The sequence below is a fragment of the Gobius niger genome (genome assembly GCF_951799975.1).
Source record: "Gobius niger genome assembly, chromosome: 16".
In the NCBI taxonomy this organism is placed as follows: domain Eukaryota; kingdom Metazoa; phylum Chordata; class Actinopteri; order Gobiiformes; family Gobiidae; genus Gobius; species Gobius niger.
The window spans coordinates 13,614,582-13,634,031 of NC_136867.1; the positions used below are offsets into that span (position 1 = coordinate 13,614,582).

At 42.5% G+C, this 19,450-nt stretch overlaps 1 protein-coding gene across 13 annotated transcripts in view; it reads right to left on the minus strand.

Moving 5' to 3' along the window:
• Window positions 1-8,617: 8,617 nt before the first annotated feature.
• Window positions 8,618-19,450, minus strand: part of kiaa1109 (KIAA1109) — a 40,370-nt gene continuing 29,537 nt past the window's right edge. For 8 of the 13 annotated variants that reach the window (XM_079572930.1, XM_079572921.1, XM_079572922.1 and 5 more), the window contains 21 exons: window positions 19,132-19,391; window positions 18,801-19,016; window positions 18,367-18,547; window positions 18,097-18,283; window positions 17,739-17,900; window positions 17,512-17,651; window positions 17,236-17,431; window positions 16,698-16,898; window positions 15,676-15,852; window positions 15,400-15,537; window positions 14,939-15,178; window positions 14,359-14,512; window positions 13,357-13,514; window positions 12,569-12,758; window positions 12,260-12,477; window positions 11,605-11,856; window positions 11,304-11,507; window positions 11,020-11,214; window positions 10,698-10,832; window positions 9,954-10,119; window positions 8,618-9,441 (listed from right to left, as the gene is read on the minus strand). In XM_079572930.1, the coding sequence (XP_079429056.1) occupies window positions 9,222-9,441; window positions 9,954-10,119; window positions 10,698-10,832; window positions 11,020-11,214; window positions 11,304-11,507; window positions 11,605-11,856; window positions 12,260-12,477; window positions 12,569-12,758; window positions 13,357-13,514; window positions 14,359-14,512; window positions 14,939-15,178; window positions 15,400-15,537; window positions 15,676-15,852; window positions 16,698-16,898; window positions 17,236-17,431; window positions 17,512-17,651; window positions 17,739-17,900; window positions 18,097-18,283; window positions 18,367-18,547; window positions 18,801-19,016; window positions 19,132-19,391 (3,990 nt within the window). In that variant the 3' untranslated portion in view covers window positions 8,618-9,221. The remainder of the gene's footprint in view (window positions 9,442-9,953; window positions 10,120-10,697; window positions 10,833-11,019; window positions 11,215-11,303; window positions 11,508-11,604; window positions 11,857-12,259; window positions 12,478-12,568; window positions 12,759-13,356; window positions 13,515-14,358; window positions 14,513-14,938; window positions 15,179-15,399; window positions 15,538-15,675; window positions 15,853-16,697; window positions 16,899-17,235; window positions 17,432-17,511; window positions 17,652-17,738; window positions 17,901-18,096; window positions 18,284-18,366; window positions 18,548-18,800; window positions 19,017-19,131; window positions 19,392-19,450) is intronic. The other 5 variants (XM_079572924.1, XM_079572925.1, XM_079572923.1 and 2 more) reach the window with 4 other exon arrangements.

Genomic DNA, 19,450 nt, shown 5'->3' on the forward strand with positions numbered 1-19,450 from the left:
AACAGCCCACCACCAATTGATTGTTGTTTGCACCTCTTTCTTAAGTGGTAAAGTAAGAAAGAATTAGCACACAATACCTGACATTCACGAGTGCTTTGATTGGCAAGTATTTTGATCAGTGCTGTTAGATCTTTCCATCAAGTTCTATTCTGTTTCCTTGGCATCAGCTGCACATGAGCCTAAACCAAGCGATAATCTCTATCTGGGTTTGTTGCTTTCAATTTCAAAGTGTCTAAAATCAAACGACTGTTTTAACCTGGACTTTGGAAGACTCGAAAATACTTAATCATAACAATACTCCAACAAAAGTATGGCAGAAGATCTTACAGTCCACACTACATTCCTGCACTAGCTGTATATCAAGTACGGTCCCTCGTCTCCAAGAATAATTAATGTGTAGGGGTCATAGAAAGATTGTAGTTTCAGTATTGAGCCGATAGCCTATAAAATTATTACAAAACACTGAATTATTGAAGTGTGCTGGTGGGCTGAGGGGTGGAGGGGTATCGTCCTGCACTGGCTCCTCTTGACTTGCCTCAGGGAACTGTGCTAACAACCTTCTTATAGCATACTCTGCAACACTTCCACTTATTAGCCACTTAAAGGTAAAGTTATATATCTGCTAAGCTCCCAAAAAGATTTACTGCTGGCCATATTCACTTAAATACTATGCTTTTTGTAATCCTTCAAGTGGTTTAGAGAGTCAAAGGTGGATGCATTTATAAATGTACAACTAATAAATGTACTACTTCTAGGAGTGCGGCGGCCACAGTGTTCATCTGTGAATCTCAAGGTCAGCAGCTCGTGCTTGTGCAAGACCCTTTCCCCAGTTTACCTTTGTATGGGATGCACGTTTTCCCAATTTTGTCACCAATTAAAAACACCCACCCTGGAATAAAAAAAAATGTGAAAAAAAAGAGTGAAATGTTTTGCTGTGTGGCTTTATAGTAATTAGTTTTGTCATTATATCCAGCAGTATTTGCAAGTCACAGAGTCTCTAATCCTCCACTTTGAGGTCACAATATACTTTAGCTTGAGAGCAATTTTGGGCAACTCTCATCGCTTCTGTCGGACAAAACATATTGAGGTTCTGGGGGAGAAGAAAAGGTTATGATTCAATGGCCAATTCTCTTTTCCAAGGACCCTGCAGAGAACCTAAAACATATGTGAAGTAAACAGACGGAACCAGAAAGGCAACATGATTACGAATCTATTATTAGCCATGTAGAGTTGGTTTGAAGAGCTTTAGGATTGCAGCATTATGTTCAGTTGCACTTGAGTGTGGGGCTATATTAGGCAGTGCCAGCTCTGCTCTGTCATCACGCGCTGTGAAAAGGTATCATCAGTGGATTTGAAAAGGCCCATTTGTCCTGAAGCTAAAGGCAAATAACCAATAATGAATTAAAACATATATAAATAACTAAATACAATTAAAACTATAAACAAGCTCATTTTTGTTGCACTATTTTAAATGTTGAAATGTATCAAATGAATAAGCCTCTAACTAACCTGACCACTTTTATACCTTTGCGTTGAAGTATTTACATTCTACATCAAGCTTCTTTTTTCTTTTGCTTTAAATAACTTGTTTACCTTAATAAATCCTTTTCGTAGTCCCTCAAGTGTTAACAAGTGTTCACGGGATGATTGGGGGGTCTTTCATCTCCCCCTGGTGTCTCTGTCCAGAAAACCACCCTTGCAACTTCCCTGCCTCTGGGTCGGTGGCGCAATACACACTAATGGAATCACGAAGAAGCTAACAGGCCAAGCTAACAGTGGGCTAGCGCCACTTTTGCAGTGTTTACAGCCGAGTTTGAGTGAAAAAAATGATCTCCATTCTGTCATTGAGTTGTGGCACAATGTACAATATCCCTCTCTCCCTTTGTGTAGTATTTACTCTCACGGACAATTAATGAGTAAAAAAAACACGCAATATGCTACGACACCTGCAGTGGCACTTATGGCCTCTAGGTGCATGAGTTACTTTGTTCTGCTTTAAAGGAATAGGCCACCGTTTTTACATACTGAGATATGTTCTTACCTTAGCTTTGACGAGTTCTTTAGGACCTGTCTGATCTTCACCCGTGCCTTCAGTCACGTAAACACAGCGCAGACGGCGTTAGCATTTAGCCTCTCCCTCTCTCCTCTATAGCTCCAAAACAGGTCAAGATAGAAGCTACCAAGCTCTTCCACGTTTTCCCTATTTAAATATGGTTACGTGAAGTGTTACACTACAAAGTATAATTACACAAAATTAAACAATGTGGATTTTCTAAGCGGATAAAAGGGGGAACTATATTGTAAGGCGTAATAATACCATAGTTCGAAATCCGTGCAGTAATCTTCACTTTACTGCGCAGTAATCTTCACTTTACTGTGCGGATGCCAAATGTGTTTAAAACCTACCAGATATAATTAACCACCCGGATGACTGAGAATTTACTCTGTTTTATTGAATCCTATGCTTTCACACATTTAGCACATTTACACCTCACACAATGTGTAATAAACACGTCCGGAAAACCTCATCATTTTTGAGCAAACAATTAAGAGGTTAGAGCTCACTTCTTTAGCATTTCAGTTCTCAGCCCAGTCATTTCAAAGAGCTTTACAACTCATAAAGTATTTAACCCTGAAGTTTGAGTTTGAGAGCAGCTCACCTTGAGACACAAACACGCAGATGCTCAAGTGAGTTCAGACGTTATAAAAGTTTAATCAATCTGAGGACACTTCTCTTTTTCGCATAAACTCAGAAGAGTTTGACGCAACAAGTTTAAACGAATTGTGCACAAAAAAAACAAGTGTAAAGGACATTTCATGTTTTTCTCCATTATGTTGTATTGAGATGTCCGTCTGTTAGAAAGACATAAAAGTCAAAAGGGGTGAAATGTAAGAAATGATTTTTGAAAGTTTTTCCCCATAATGGACATTTTCCTGACCCGGTCTATCATTAGCTGTTTATTACAAGACAGTTCTAGTGTCTAGTGTTGGCACACACATGGAAAATAGATCGTGTGTGCAAAAGTGGTGACAAAAACATATGCAGTTGAGGTTGTTGTCTTTCATAAACACACTATTTGACATTACCTAACTTAATTTTGAGGAGTACTTGCAGTTTGGAACCTGGCTTAGTAAATCAAGCTCATAGTCCTACTGTAACAATCCAATTATCTTAAACACATATTTGCCCCAGAACTAATTGTCTGAACAAGTTAAATGTTAGCTATGACTCTCACCAAATGTATTAATTATGCTATGTTATACACAATTCATAACAACCCCTACAGTAGTAACTAGTGATCCACAGAAGAGAAAAAGAGTATGTGCATCAAGCGTTTATTTTTACTGGCCCTATGATTTCCAGTTCTGAGGGGCTTTTGAGAAACTTATGTTAAAAGCTTCAAAGTCAGTCTGTCTGTCTTTGATTCCTATCTAAAAATGTGCTCCTTTAAAGTTTGTGTTTTACATACTGCAGACTTCTGAGTTTACAGTGAGTCAACAGTATGGAAAGTTATTTCTGTGTTAAATTAGAGTTAACAAATGGGGGCTTGTTCAGGATTTCATTATCTCAGCCCAGAAAAACGGCCCACCATGAATAGATATTAAAATAGTGTTGTTATGGGTGATTTTAGGTCAAACATCTTAAAGAAAGTGTCTCTATCTCCTTAGAGTCATTCTGCCCTTTTAAATCTTGCTTAGCTTTAAGAAAATCATCGGGAAATTGGTTGAGCTCATATCTTGTTCTTCCCAAAATCCTTTCCTCCAGACTAAAACCTCATCAGAAAGTCATTTAAGGGAGACAATAAGTGGGTCAGGGTTCAGCCAAGTTCGAATCAAGGGCTTATAAACAGTGGATATGTTGGTTTGTGGATGGGAACTAACTTCAACTCTATGCAATGTTTAAAAAAAACTATTAGCAAAAAGCAGTGATTCTCTTTGGGCCAGTGCGCCAAGTATCCATCTACTACCTTTCCGCCACCGCCAACACTGCACTAGAGGTCATGTTCTGCAAATCAAGGGTGTCCAAAATAGTGAATTGGCTCAGAAAATTACTACTATACGCATGCATGCCAAATATATAATCTTCATAGAAAACAAACAAACAACAATCGGATCAGATGAAAAACAGTTCTATATTTCCACAATCAACACATCTCTTCTGAGGAAACAGTTGGAGGGGGGGGGGGGGACAAAAACATTTGGCAGTTCCAAGGGTCTCTGCTGATGGAACGGGATGCAATCATCTCCAATCAGCTCCATTATTGATAGGAGTTTGGCAGCACATATGGACTGCACTGTGAGGACTCCGGCACACGCAACAATGTCACCGGGTTTCCATCACACACCACAGAATGGAAAACGCAAGATCAGCTGTCAAATATGATCTTAAAGAAAAGTGTGATGATTTTCACACGCACATTTTTTAATGCATTCTGAAATGTGGACTTCAGAAAGCGATACATAACGGCGGTCCAAACATTAAGCCCTGTGGGACTACCTTTATTGGTTTTACATTAAATGGTTGAAGAGTCATAGTTTCAGGGCAGGTCTTAGAGCTAGAACGAAAATATGAAAGGTTTTATGGTCAAATGCAAAACAAAGGTGATCCATTGTGATTCATGTGTATGTGCGTTTGCACTTGGACTACTTGAGGTCTGCCTGACCCGTTATTTGCCCAGTAACAGACAATAATACGTTCACCTAACTGTGAACTGAGTATTTTTATTATTATCATTTTCAACCAGCGAAATATTTTTTTCAATTGTGTTCCTATTAGTCTTTAGTTGAGTCTTAAGCATTCAGATAGATCAGGACGAACCCAGGTGTGACCTATGCTGCAAAAAGTGTGTGTGTGTTTTTTTCACTTACAATTCTGAGTTCAAGCTACTGTGTCAGCTCACATAGCAAAAAGTATACAGTATTAAATAAGAAATTTGAATATCAGAGCTACTTCTGAGATTTGTTGTGCCTTGTTTACATACATCTGAATAATGCGGACAAGCTGTGAAGTCAGAGACATAAAGTTCACACAGTGCCAAAAGCTACACCAGTCTGGATGAATTAATCAGAATCAAACACCGCAGCAAAACAGCTCAGGGCACCAAAATCTGTGGCTAATGTCTGAAATGTTAAATAAACAAGCCTCATACGAGCGTCGTTTATAATTAGTGAACCACAGCAATGTACGCAGTGAATTCTGAAGTGGGCTGGGGGTGGTAACTACCCATTACTGTTACAAACATTGTAGGAGTACTGGTACAATTATTACAGTAAAAAACACTATTGCAACATACTCCCCAAAATGTACCAAGTTATGTGACTTTGTTTGTCGGATGTGTTTGATGTCTTTATCTTACACAAGCAGAGATAAGTTGGACACATGAGGGCAGTCATTGGCGTGACATTCCTTCTGGCCCTGACAGTATGGCGGATGATCAGTGAACATGGGATTGGACACAGACTGGACGACAATCTGCAGAGAGATGAAGTGATCAGATGTGTACATCTCCAAATGGGTCAAAGCAGGCAGCAATAGTTTTCATTCATATACCAACACTATTATGATAAATACCAGTCCAGCTGGAAAAACTATTACTCTTATACTAAAACTATAGGAGTAAACACATTATTTTACTTAGCTTTTTTTTTTACCCTGCTGGACGTTTACTTCTCAGTCATTTTTAAGATATGCCCAGAAAGACTTGAGTTTCTAATATTGTCCTTCAGAGTCCTTTGCCCCATCGTGTACACCTTCTACAGAGGGACAACAGAGATCATCCTGACCAGCTGCATCACTGTGTGGTTCGGTGCCAGCCCTGCATCCTGCTGTAGGAGCTTTCAGCACATTATGAGAGCAGCTGATAATATCATCAGTGCCCCTCTCCCCCCCATTCAGGATATTTACTCCACTCGTCTAATCTGCAAATCACTTTGGGGATGATCCCACACACCCGTCACACAATCTCTTCAGTGTACTGGCTTCAAGGAGGAGACTGCGGAGACCACGGGGCAGGACCAGCCGACTGAAGGACAACCTCATCCAATGAATCTCCATGTCTCTTCCTCTACACCCACAGCCCATCCGGATATAACTAATCCTTACTGTACTATATATCTGTCATCAGAATTGCCTACAGACACTTTATTTTATAAAATAGTTCAAGCATGAATTAAAAGTTGTCAAGTGTTTGGGCAATTGAAAAGGCCTGGCTTTTGCTTCACTTGTGTTCCCCTTGAGACGAGACAGCCTTCAGATCGCACAAGGACTGAACCTGCCACGTTGGCGTCACTACACACAGTGCACATCCAGGCTTCAGACATAAGGGAGCAGCAGATGCAGCCACGAAGGCCACTGCCAACTATGGAGTCTATCGTGTTTCTGTGTAAGGCTGTGGAGGAGAGCTCGCCCGCCACCACTAAATCACAAAACATTTGATTTATGCTAACTACATTACTCCATTCAGCACCATATTGTAACCGCAAATTATTAAATCGAAGTAAAGCCGATGAAGTGGAACAAGCAATTAGAGACTCAATCAGAAAGAAGCTCAAACCCCCAAATGCTCATCACTATTAAAGCACTTTAATTGCTGTACATCATAACGATGCATGGTGCAATCCCATTTACGGCACCCCAGTCTTTAATGGCCTACTTTAGCACATTCAAACTGCAGGGCAGCTTTGATGTCAGCTTTGAATGGGAAGAAAATAGGTATCACGACTGCAATCTCCCTCATTTTTGCCAACAAGGCATGACTAATATTTTCATTGTAATGAGCAAAGTAAAGCTAACATGGAAAAGAAATTATGAGTGCATTGGCAAGTGTTTTGGATTGACTAAGGCTATGTTAAAGAAATTTAAAAGGAAAATGGATTAGAGGTGCACTGCCCCCCAAAAAGTCAGTGATGAAAACATGTTATGCCTATTGCTGACCAAAAAGGTATATATTTTTTTGTCAGTTAGATAGTCAGACGTTTTGCGTAGTTTGTGAATCATAGCAAAATGTAGCCCATAATATTATGTCTTTTTCTGCCGTCATAGTGGAACGAGGGGATTTTTATTTTTTCAGAAACTAATCACCTTGGCTTGAGAAAAAGAAAGAAGACATAAAAGATGGCAAAGCCCATAATAGTAAACAAGCAGCAAGTGAGATAAAGACCTTTGAGAGCTACACATTTCTTCTTCTAAAACACTGAAGAGGCACCAAGAGCCCCCCACACCTGCAGGCCAGTGGAGGCGTCACAAGAGGCGCGTCAGGAAACAAGGAAGGGACAAACGAGGATGTATCCGGGCAAGACTCAAAGCTAGCACACACCTTCTATCCTACTATTGTTCTGGCTAATGGCCGTTCACTGGAGAATAAAAACAGATTAACTGCTAAACTCTTCCCAGAAGATGGTGAAAGTCTGTTGGGGGGTGGAGGGAGCTGCGCAGGAGGAAGAGGAAGGAGCGGACCAGTGCAGGACGCCATGCTCTGAAACAGGGACAAACCCAGGAGGCGGTGCACCATTGGATCAGAGGAGAGCGAAGGCAGCCAGACAGGTTTCTCCCGGGTGCTACAGTGCTACCTCCAAAAACAGGCTGGTCAGGTCGGTCCACAGTAGCGGCGCAGCTCAGTCGCAGCGGCTCAGGACTAACACCTGAACACAATTTCTACGAATTATCTACGAGTTTAAATACTTTTTGAGTGAATTAAAGCATATAACAGCAGGAGAAGCAGGGTGTTCAACTCGATGTTCAATAACAAGATCAAGTCACAGCGCCCCCTAGTGTGGCTATAAAAAGCAGTGTGACAACCAACCCGTGTGACAAACAGCCCCGGTCTTCCCTGAACCCTTGAAACAGCAGCAGCAAGTCAAATCACATTTATATTCTCATGCAGTTTACCTCTAATAACAAGACAGCTAAGGGAAAAACAGTCTATAGGTGCCCGTCAAATCATGAGTTATCTGTCCCACTCCAAAGCGTGAAACTTCTGAACATTGCAGATTAAAAACGGTCTACTTAATTCTTCAAAAAATATTTGTCTGTTTTGCATGTGTAGACAGTTCATTATTTATTATTGGGTAGCAGTGAACAGGGAGCTGCAGTTGAGTGACTTGTGTCTCCCCCTACTGGTGGCTAAACTACAAAGACAAAAAGCAACAGTAAGATCAAGTTCAAAGAGAATGTCCAGACCCGCCGCGTAGAAGCTCATGCAGCTGAAACTTTGTTCTCGCACGGTGGCAGGTTTGCTAAGCCTAGAAGTGTTGTAATCTGTCAGCATGCATCACAGAGTCAACCACTGCTCCCTCCCTCATTATACTCGACTTACTATCAAAAATGCGAAGGCCCGATGCCTTTTTACAGTCCAACCACATCATGTACTGCACCCCATCGTGAACACAGCAGGTTTATTATGGGATGGGAGGTGTAGATGAAAAAGTGTGCCGAAGCATTTGAGGAGAGTACTATAGTAGAAGCTGTTGCAAATTACTAAATGCAATTGTAGCCTCACGCAAGAGCTCATAAAGGATCTAAAAAATGGAAACTGAAGCTTGAAGTAACAAGGTTTATGGTAATTCACTGTGGGCGCATACATGGGCTGCGCAATAAAAGACACACCTCAAAAGCCCATAAAATCAAATGGCATTTTATTTAGTTAGGAAATTACAATATGTACACAGGTTCTACTGTTCAGATTAAAAAAGACAAACATTAGCTTGATTCTCCAAGCTTATACGGACATGTTAACATTGCACTTCACCTACCCTTAAATAAAGAACCAGATTTAAATAAAGATTACAGTTTGTAATGGCATCCTCATTTGGACGATGTGCTTCCAGAACATCTTATTCCAACGTAACAAAATCATTTAAGTGTTCTTAAATAGGCTAAAACTACACTGTACAGTACATGACACATATCTAAGCATGTGTTCCATGGGAAACAAAGAAAAGGCAATGGTTTCAAAATCATCTCGGATGAAATAGTCGCAAGCCTTAAGCATTTCATTAAGGTCATTTACAAGAGGTGGGTCTCACCATTAAAGCAGTCAAATAATACTCCTATCTGCTACTTTGATCCAAATATACACAAAAACAGAGGTGCAAAATGTTCAGTTAGAGCTGTAGTGGCATGGCCCACAGTGCACTAAGCTGAAATCGCAAATATTGTTCTTGAGTGGCTCCTGTAGTTCCAGTGTGTGACTGTCTGAGAACATTTCATTACAGTGGTTACGTTAGTGTTCCTCTTTGTCTCTTTGACCTTTCTTTTCCTTCTCGTCCTGCAGAGCTGTGCCCAGCTTCTTTATGAGCACAGAAAGCACCTTGTCCAGAGGGTCCATGACTCCTCTTTGCAGCCACTTGGGAATTGTAGTCCTTGCATGATGAAAGCCCAGCTTCTGTAGGATGTAGTCCACACCAACAGGGTCGATTTTGCGGCCGGTCCAGGAAATGAGTCTGGAACAGGAGAGATGTGTGTGAGAGCAGGACCACCAGGGCACTCTATCAATACTTTGAGCTGAAAGTGGCAGGTGCTGGAAAGCACCCCACGAAGCTATTGACTTGTGTGTGTATTCTGTTTACATTCACTTTGTATAATTTAAAAAATGTTACATTTTTTAATGCTTATTATTATATTCAAGAAACCTCTGTGTATACATTCAGAAACAGTAACATTATTGATCTCCAAGGGGAGATCTATTTCAGTTTATAGACAATAATCTTGACCAAGTAAGAAGGAAACATCCCTAGTCAGTAATCACCTTTGAAGAAAAAAAAAAAAGAAAAGAGGCATAGAGCAAAAAAAAGAAAGTAATTGGGGAGATAACGTTTAAATAAAGTTGGGTTATTATCTTCTAACTACATTCTCAGCCAAGGTCCTTTGAAGTGGTGTTTTTATTCTAACTTCAGATAAACAGCCCTGTCATACAGCAGTTGCTGCTGCATCAGTGGAGCAGAGCGGGGCTGACCTGAGTGTGGGCTCTAGGTGCCACGTGTTGCACATGAACTCCCTCCAGTCCACTGTGGTGTAGTTGGAGCTGTCCTCTTTGTCTTTGTCGGAGGAGCTCTCGTCGTGCTGGGCGGTGGGGCTCTTCTGTCCGGGCCGCACAGCAAACATCCGCGGGGCGAACAACGCTAAACAAATGACAAGGAAAAGGCAAACAATAAGGGTTTTTGTTTTTTTTCCACGCTTCAGTGGCTTGACAGTTTCTTTTTAACACGTCAAAAACAAATCTCGCAGATGAAGGAATGAGTCCCAATGGTGAAGTACAAAGAACAATGTTGTTACCTTGAAACTATGTAGATCTATTCATCCATTCAGGGCACCTCTTTGTTAATCAGCAACACTAAAACACTGGGGAGAATGTCTAATGGTCCCTTCCTTTCTCTTCTTTTCAATGGCACAGTCAATAGAAACAAGTATTTTTGTTGTTGTGTAAAACATAAGGTGGTGGACATAAAGACTGCAACTTTATCCCTTTGCAACAACGTGCAATGTAATTAAAACACTGCCTCTATTAGCTGCAGTGTGCAAGCAAAAAGTAACAAACAACTTTACAGCTGCAAAGGTCCTGACGTGCTTTACTTTGTTGCCAAGTATTCAAAAAGCAATATGACAAACTCCTACCACAGATTATATTTTATTCATAGACCAGCTGTTGTGTTGCAGAAATATTGGATTGAACTTGTAGATAGACAGTAGATTTTTTAACCTTTCTCCTTCTCCTTGAGGTAAGCAGAGACCAGGTCATGGAGGAACATGATGAGCTCGGCATCCATCGTGACACAGATGTGGTCAGTGAATTCAGTCACCACACTGCACTCCACTTTGGGTTTACTGTTGGTGTCTGGCAGAAGAGAAATAAAATTTACATTTACAGACTGCAACAAACTTATGGAGGAAATGGTTCTCAAATGGTTCTCAAATTGTGGTTCAGATCTGGTTAAACTTTGAGATATAGGTGTTTTTCTTCACTGTTAATATCTGAAAACTGTGGTCTTGGTCTTGGTTAAGATCTTTGTATATTAATGTACCTGTTAAAGTAGGCTCCTCTGGATCCTGCAGATGTATAGACTTGAAGTCCAGTTGCATTCTGGGAAGGGCGAAGATGGTCTCCGTCTCGTGGTTGTAGCTGGAAGAGCCGCGGAAGCTGCTGAGGAGACTGGAGCTCTTGGCGGCAACACCACTCTCCTGATTGTTGGCTTCTACGTTCCTCAAAAGGTTTAGCTCTGGAAGGGGAGTTTAGACTGAGACTCCACCTCTTCACTGTCCCCAATTTTATATCTAAGAAAGAATGTAAATGTTTGCGCTGTCGTACCTTCGTTCCTCATGGCAGTGACATAGTTGAACCACTCTTTGACCGTGGCGACTCCGTGTGGTGGGTTTTCGTGCCGTCGTCGGGTGATCTTGGTGATTGTCGCCATTGGACTTTCAAGTGCTCCACAGGGTTTGGTCACCATCGTGTTATGACCAAGGTGGAAATCCAGTGTTTGGACAATGTAGGTAGAATCATCTTTAGAACCTGGAAGTAAAAATAAAAAATGTGGGAATAACTATCTTAATACAAAAGTCATACAAAATGTCAAACAGCCAGTGCAGTTAATGGTTTGTCTGCTCACCGTCCTCCCAGATCTTCTGTGCCTCAGTCCAGAAGGTGATGTTAGGTTCCTCCAGGTGGAACAGGGCCCAAGATTTGGAGCGGAAGTTGGGCCCGTGGAAGCAGGCCAGGGTCATGTGGTTGCCGTGGAGACTCATGGATCCACCGAGCTGCACGGCGTCCTCGGGCAGCGGCATCTGGAACAGCGAGATGTGGCAGCCTGCGATCACCTTTAACACCCCGGGCCAGTGGCGGTGGTGGGCTGCATCCAGGTCTGAGGCACACAGGAAAAAATCATGACAATCAGGAGAGGTACAATAGATAACTGCAACTGCAAAAGGCAATTATTGATATGTGCATTAGATATAGACTGTATGTAAGCCTCTATGGTAATATATGATAAAATATGACCCCTTTTCACACCCTCTGAATGTACTGAATCTTTATAGTCTCACTGTGCATTTCACTTTGACCTAAACCACTCAAAGTAAAGTACAATGTGGAGCTGGCAGTCAGAAATATTTAACTTAGCACACACAAAATGCCTTATTACTTCCTCCAGAATAATACAGTCTTGTGTACACTCATTTACGCCACAGTCTCTGAGGCACACTTGCTGAGGCAGCGGCCTGACGCTACAGTTATCTACAAAGCATTAGCAGGTGAAGTATGCTTACAGAGCTCTGCGCCTTTCTCATTGTTGATGACTGGGGTTTTTGGCGGCAGGTACGGTCCACCGGGCCCCCAGGTGGAAAGAGCCCGTTTGCTGGTGTCAAACTGCTGAGTGAAAAACTCCTGCAGCTTCATGCCGATCTTGATGAGGTCCGGTGTGGTGGAGCGTGAAATGATCACCTGGAAAATGTCCCATTGCAGGTCCCCATGGATGAAGATCTCACTGGAGCAAGATGAGTGTGGGGGGAGGGGGGTAAAAAGTCTTTTAGTAATCTTTTAAATATAACTCTATATTCAAATGTGACATTTGGCACCTTTTCTCGGACATGCTGGTGTCCACGGTGCAAAGGTTGACCTTCCACTCATCCTGCAGTTGTAAATCTGCATTACTGAACACCCCCATTAGTATGCTGGAGCCCATATAATCCACTCGAGCCTCAGTTGACCCCATGGTGATCTGGATTTTATGGCTTGGCTGCTGGTTGGGGTGTTCAGAGATGTGGGCTAAGGGGGAAAAAAAACATCTTGTTTTTTTTACAGTAGTAAAGCAAATAGAAAAACTTGAATGTATGTATGAAATATGAAATGGAAATCATCACTTTAAGAAATTATGCACATAATTCCAAGTGACAAAACTGTAAATTAAAGAAATGCAAATGCCCATATATGCAATGAGAGATATGCCCTCTTATTCTTTCTTAGCACAGAATGTAAAAACAAAACACCCGACCTGGATGTTTAGTAAAACAGCATTTAGGCGACAATAAATCAGGCAACATACTTAGTGATTTCATTCATTGTATCAACGTTTGTTTCGTAAAAATGGGGCTATAGTTCTTTTATTATAGTAAAGCCTACACAAATGACATCATTTTTCAACATAAGATATCACTAACATACAACCGCAACATTTGGAGTTGCCTTTCTTACTAGCTAACAAACATAACCTAGACCAACTAAAAGAAGCTAATTGTGTTTCTGTCTGCCCAGCTGTCAGTGCAGTGCGAGGATCCCGGCTCGGGCGAGTGTGAGGAGGAGCTGCTAATGAGGTGCAGTAAAAACAACTGATGTCTTTGGAGCTTTGTATTGTGTTTGGACTTACAGACCATCTCCAGGGTGTTGACGTCTATATTGCCACCCACCACTCCGCCCTTCGAGTCCAGTTTGGAGCGTCCCAGGCCGACGCTCATGCTGATCTCGCGGTCGCGGTTACTGCCCACGGACAGACGGCCTTGGCTCTTCAGTCCGCTGGTCGTCCAGCTGCGGGGGCCAAGAACACACTGTGAAGCGCTGCTGAATTATGGAACAGCACTCTATGAAACATAAATGACTCTCATCGCGGGCACTCGGCAAGGTATAAACACAGCTAACAGAAGAGAAAAATAAAAGTTGGCCCAAAGAAATGATTGACAGCTCGACTTTTGGATTTGCTACAAAAACAGCACTTGTTTGGATGCTGTATTTGGGATTTTAACAAAAAAACATATCAACCAGAGCTCTGTAAATATTCTCAGCGGTAAATGCTGCTACATTCAGACATGCCCTCTGACACCGGCTGTTGCATTCTAAAAACAATTGTTCTTTGAAGGAAAAAAAACACACTAGAGAACAGGAAAATTGTGTCCATAAAGTAAAATCTTTCAGTTTACTTTTTATTATTCCTTCAACATTAAACAACTGAGGGGGGGGTATGTGTGGCTAAAACAAATGGCCGCCCACACTGTTCCTTTCTGACGTTCTTATGCTCAGAGCTCATAAAACTGTACCGTTATAAAGGCGCTTTGTTTGTCAATGATTCAGCAGTTTTTTTTGCAATGCCACCTTAACTGGAGGTAGATAAAAGTTATGAAGATGGCAGAAAACACAGTGCGAGATGAGGCCGGAGAGCATAAGAAATCAGATTTAAAACGATGGCCAAATAATGAGGAGCAAAAAACTGCCCTTGAGAAATATACGCACTAATAACTGCAACGGACGGAGACTAAACAACGAAGATTAAGTCCATAATCAACCTATGGTCTGTCAGGGGACACACTCTTTCTTGACCGAGCCCGTTGCTGCATAATGTGTTGGCGATTGTGCATTTCCAGTTATGTGCCCTTACGTGTTGTTTCCCATGACGTTGCTCATGTTCATTTGCACCGTGAGCTGTTTCAAGTTGATGGCAAAAACCACAAGAGTCTCCCATGGCGCCCCCTGCTGACCGGTGGCCTTCCCATTTTTGACAAAGGCTGGAGTGGATGTTTTAGACACTGAATCTGAAAAGAGAGAATAAGTTTAGGTAATTTTTTATTTTGATAAACAGTTAAAAAAAAAGAAGACTTTTCTAATATATAAAGTGACATCATTATATTCCTACAATAATAATTAAAGATGACTGAAGAGAAACATCCTGCTGTGATCAGTAGACTCAAGATTGTGATATCTGTCAGCTATAGACCACAGGGCCCAGAAAGAATTAATAATGCTGCTAAAATCATAACTTTTTAGACTAAAACTTTGGTGACTTAAAGACTTACGGCTGACAATTTTACACATCTATTCAATCAAGTTGCTCTCTAATGGCGGGTTGGGATCCAAAAGTGGTTCTTTGCCTAAAATCACCAATTGTATTAATTCTATAATGAGTTCAAACTTAAATGTTCTATTCCAGCGTTTCTTTGATGGTTCCTTTATCCATCTACCTCTCCTTGGTGCTGAGGAGTCCGACACACTCCTTGTGCGCCCCGGCCCAGGCGACTTGAGGTGACTGAGCGCAGGAGACATGTTACTTCCAGTGGAATGTTCTGAAAACACATTCGGGGACTGGGGTGCGTGCTGCGCCCCGCTGCTGCCGTCCCATGTCCTCCAGTAAGCTTTCCTGCTGGATTCCGGAGACAGATGCTGCGTCTCAGCCGAGTCCGGGGTCGCGGGGCCAGAGGCTGCTGCAAGAATAAAGATGTCAGTGAAAAGGACAGGCAATGCAAATGTCAACACAGGACTGAGTGGGGTCATGTTGGCTCGAGCGGGGCGCACATGATAGGATATTAAAAATGAACACAGGGATTTCTCCTCTGAGACTGTGGCTCCGAAGACGTACACGAGCAGTGGCGTTATTGTGAAGCGCGATATTTGTGCAATGAGAGACTAATCAAAAATAGGTCACCTGGCAGGTTTATGGTCTGGTCCCCTAAAAACAAGCGTCTGGCAATACTTCGGCGATACCAGGCTTTGGGAAAGGCCAATATCTCGCTCAGCCGCCGCATGTCGTATTTGAAGGAAGCGGAGCCGATGTCGCACACCGCTAAAAGCAGGACAAGCAAGAAACATGCGACATGTCAGATTCACCTTTTCAACATTTAATGAGCTTTCTAAGATGATCCCGTCAAAGAGAACCCCCGTCGTAACAAATGTCAGTCTGATAATTGGAGGCGGAATGTACCTGAAATATTGATGAGTGTGGTGTCGATCTTGCCCCCCTTGGTTGGAATGAAGCTCTCGATCAGCACGGGGCCTCCGGTGCGCCTCATCCTCGATAAGCTGACTTTGACAAACTCCAGATTGATGCTCAGGGAGTCTTTTCTTCCCGTGACTGAAGAGGGCTCCTCGTCCACAGTGCCTTTAACCACAGATTGCAGCAAAACCATACACTTAATGCTGGAACCCGCATACGGTGTAAGCTCATGGTCAAACAGTAGTTTTCCATCGAGGATAAAGGTCCTTAGCCATCATCTATACTTGGTAGTTTAAGTGTTTCTACACACACAAACCTAATAACCTTTTTGACTTTCTACACAAAAAAATATATCTTTAAAGCCTTTTTTAGAATTTTTTTTTTCTTGCAAACAAGATGTTTTCAATATAGGCCATCTATTACAAAACTGTAAAGGAAAAACATTAAGAATAACTGGACTTTTCTACATTAAAGATATGACTTCTATTTAGATTACATTAATAACATTAATATGAACAACATTGATCTGATCATTACAACATGTGGATAACAAATGTGTTCCTTCAGCATTTCATAAACTGAAATACAAACACTGATTTTATTTTATTAGGCTACATTAAGTGATCAAATCATAGTTGCTGTCCTAGTCTTGATTACTTGACCTTAGCATTAGCATGTTGCCGCTAGCATAAGCATACTGTTGCTAGCTGCGGCATTGTGCGTCGCGATTGAATTCTCCAGGTTCTGCCCTTCAAAATGACATACAGCGTATCGGTTCAGTATCAGATATTTGTAGCCGATACCAGATACCGTATTTTTCCGGTATCGGTGCATCCCAGTCATTGCCTTTGCACTTAATGGAGGTAGTTGCCGCCCGAGTGTAGATTTAGCAAACTTTATCTTAATAACATAGGAATAAATGGAGAGGTATAAATGCTTCCTTAACCCACAGCATAACTCATAGAATCATTGTATTATAAATTAGATTCAGATTTGTCTCTCTTCCATACCTAGGGGTCCTGGGCCCGGAGGCAGCCCTGTGACAGCAGACTTCTGCTTGCCGGCGCCGTAGGGGTGGAAGACATACAGGGAGAAGTCGGACATGCAGGCGGTGAAGCTGAGGCCGGAGGAGTTACTAGAGGGGCCGCTGAGGTCTGACTGACTGCTGCTGTGGCGGCTCCTGCCCAGAGGGCTCCCCAGCAGAGGAGACGCTGCAGAGGAGACAACAAGGAAGTTATGAATATCTTTTTTTAATGAGGCACAAGAGCGAGACAAGATGTGGCGTGTACAGTGTGTTCAGGAAGTAGTCATACCCCTAATTTTATTCCTGTGTTATTATGCTGAAGCCAGACACTGAAAATGTTTTAATTCTAATTCTTAAAATCTTAACTTTCTACGTCTGGATCCATAAATGGAAAGGATCAAAGGCCTAAATGTTTATGAATGTTCCAAAATATCAAAGAAAACACACCCTAATGAAGATTGAAAAGTCTTTTTAGCCATATATGGCAACATTACAAATAATAGAAACACAGAAATCTTTTGCACCTTTGCTGGGGGGGATCTTTGGTACATGCTGCCCGGGTGGGGTTGAGGAGGGAGGGTGTGATGCTTCAGTGGCGTGGGCTACTGATGGAAGCTCCAGCTCTCCACGGTTTGAAGAGAAAACCAGGTCTAAGGAGGGCAGTTTGAGCATGCACTCCACTCTGGACATGGGCAGGCAGCTGAACCTAATCTGTGAGGGCTGTGGAAAAAGAAGCTTGGATTATTAATAGCATTAGGCTTTAATAGCAGAGATTTGAAGACGGCAGCTAGTGCCTTTACCTGGACTCTGACATAGACCACCACATCCACAGGGAAGGAGGAGTAGGCGGATGTGGAAGAGGAGACCAGGGAAGTGGTGGATTCCTCTAACGGGTCCACAGTCTCAAACTGACCCACGTCATCCTCGTGGGGGGCTACGGCTTGAAGGTAAACAAACACGGCCATGTCATTTATATTTAAACGCACACATTTTATATGTACATCTGCATTCATGGCATGCGACAAACCTGGGTAGTTCCTATCCACAGGAGTGATAGGAATAGTCTCAAGGGCCTTCTCCAGGAAGTCGAGCAGACAAGGGCTGATGACCATTTCCTCTGGCAGAGTTTGGAGAGCCACCCAGGCGTACAACTTGGCTGTCTTTACCCCTCCACTCCCCTTACCTTTGGCTACAAAGACAGATCAGAATTAAAATAGTCTAAACGTGTGTACCTCTGCATGCTTGTAATGAAGGTGTAATTTTGTATTGTATTCCAGTTGTAATGCACACATGCATTTTATATGGTTGTGACTGTGGAAATTTGGAGGTTTATGAACATGTCTAGGATTAGCGCATGCAATTATTTATGAGGGAGAACTCAGTACCTGATGGAATAGGTGGGGGCGGGAGAGGTAGCGAGTTAGTCTTGCTTTGGACTGTATTGGGAGGGTTGGAAGGACCATTATCTTTCATACCAAACAACTTGGATTCTTTGGAGAGAGTGCGAGGGAGAGAGGATCCACGAGAGGCAATGGGCGACTCTGTCTTCATTGTTTTGGAGTTGTAGTGCAACTGTAAGTTACATAATCATTTTATGGGTGAAATCGACGGACAAAATGTGCTTGAATTATACAGAAAGAGGTTGAGGTGCTCACCTTAACGTCTACTCCTGGAATGTAAAAAACTGTGGTCTCCAAGTCATTTGATTTGGTCTGGAGAGAGGAAGGGTTTTTCTTGCCGGCGAGGAGATGAGTGGTGGAACTGTAGGCGGGCTGAAGTTTTTTCTTTTTGGGAGGAGAGTCTTGATCCAAACTCCGAACACTGTGCTCACAGCTTCTAACAACAGCACAAAGATACAATTTAGAGTGCGGTCCAGGTCTGGTAATGAGATGTCACAAGGTTAACATCATAGCTTATAACAACGTTTTTTTTTTTATCTGACATCTTCTTCAAGTGGATTTTTCTATTTGAAGTCTAATTTGGCAATTTCAGAGACACCTCTATCCCTGCGGGAATCCGTGGGAGATGTCAGTCAGACTTCTAATGCGGCTCAGTATTTTTCAGAGTGTGAAAGCTCTTTTCATCACACCTCTTCAAGGAGACGTCCTCGTGCTCCGTCTGCTGAGTAGTGGGATGGAGAACACACTTCCCGCTGTCAATCTCCACGCGCACGTCCAGCTCAAAGTCGATGTTGCGCTCGGTCGCCGCGCCACCAAAGCTGCGATTGGTTGGCGTGCCTGGCCAGCGGTCGGAGAACAGCTGACTAACAGTGGAGAAACCGGAGGTCTTTCGTTGGGAGGGAGGTCTGCGGAAGGAAAAAATATTCACTGTAGGTCGTTAAGAGTAAAAGGTATGCAATTTAAAATCCTTCGTTTTGAAATGCAATGAAGTCTATTAAATCAAATAAACAATAGACTTACAAAGGCCTTCTGTAGCTGGGCAATCTTTCAAAGTCGTCCTCTTTTTCCGAGTCCTCAGAAGAGGAGGTGGAGAGGTCGTCGCGTCGGGAGTCGTCATGCTGGAAGGGAATGGTGGGTGAGAAGACAGCAGGAGTGCCCGGAGCACTGAACACTGAGTGCAGGGCGTCAGAGGAGGATGGAGATGGAGGATGGAGATGAGGTGAATGGGATGGATCGTCTATGGTGACTGACAACAGGTCCACCTCTGCCTCCTCTGGGAACTTCACAGAGCAACAGCGAGTCAGAGCCATCAAAGACAACAGACCTTTCTAAAAACACT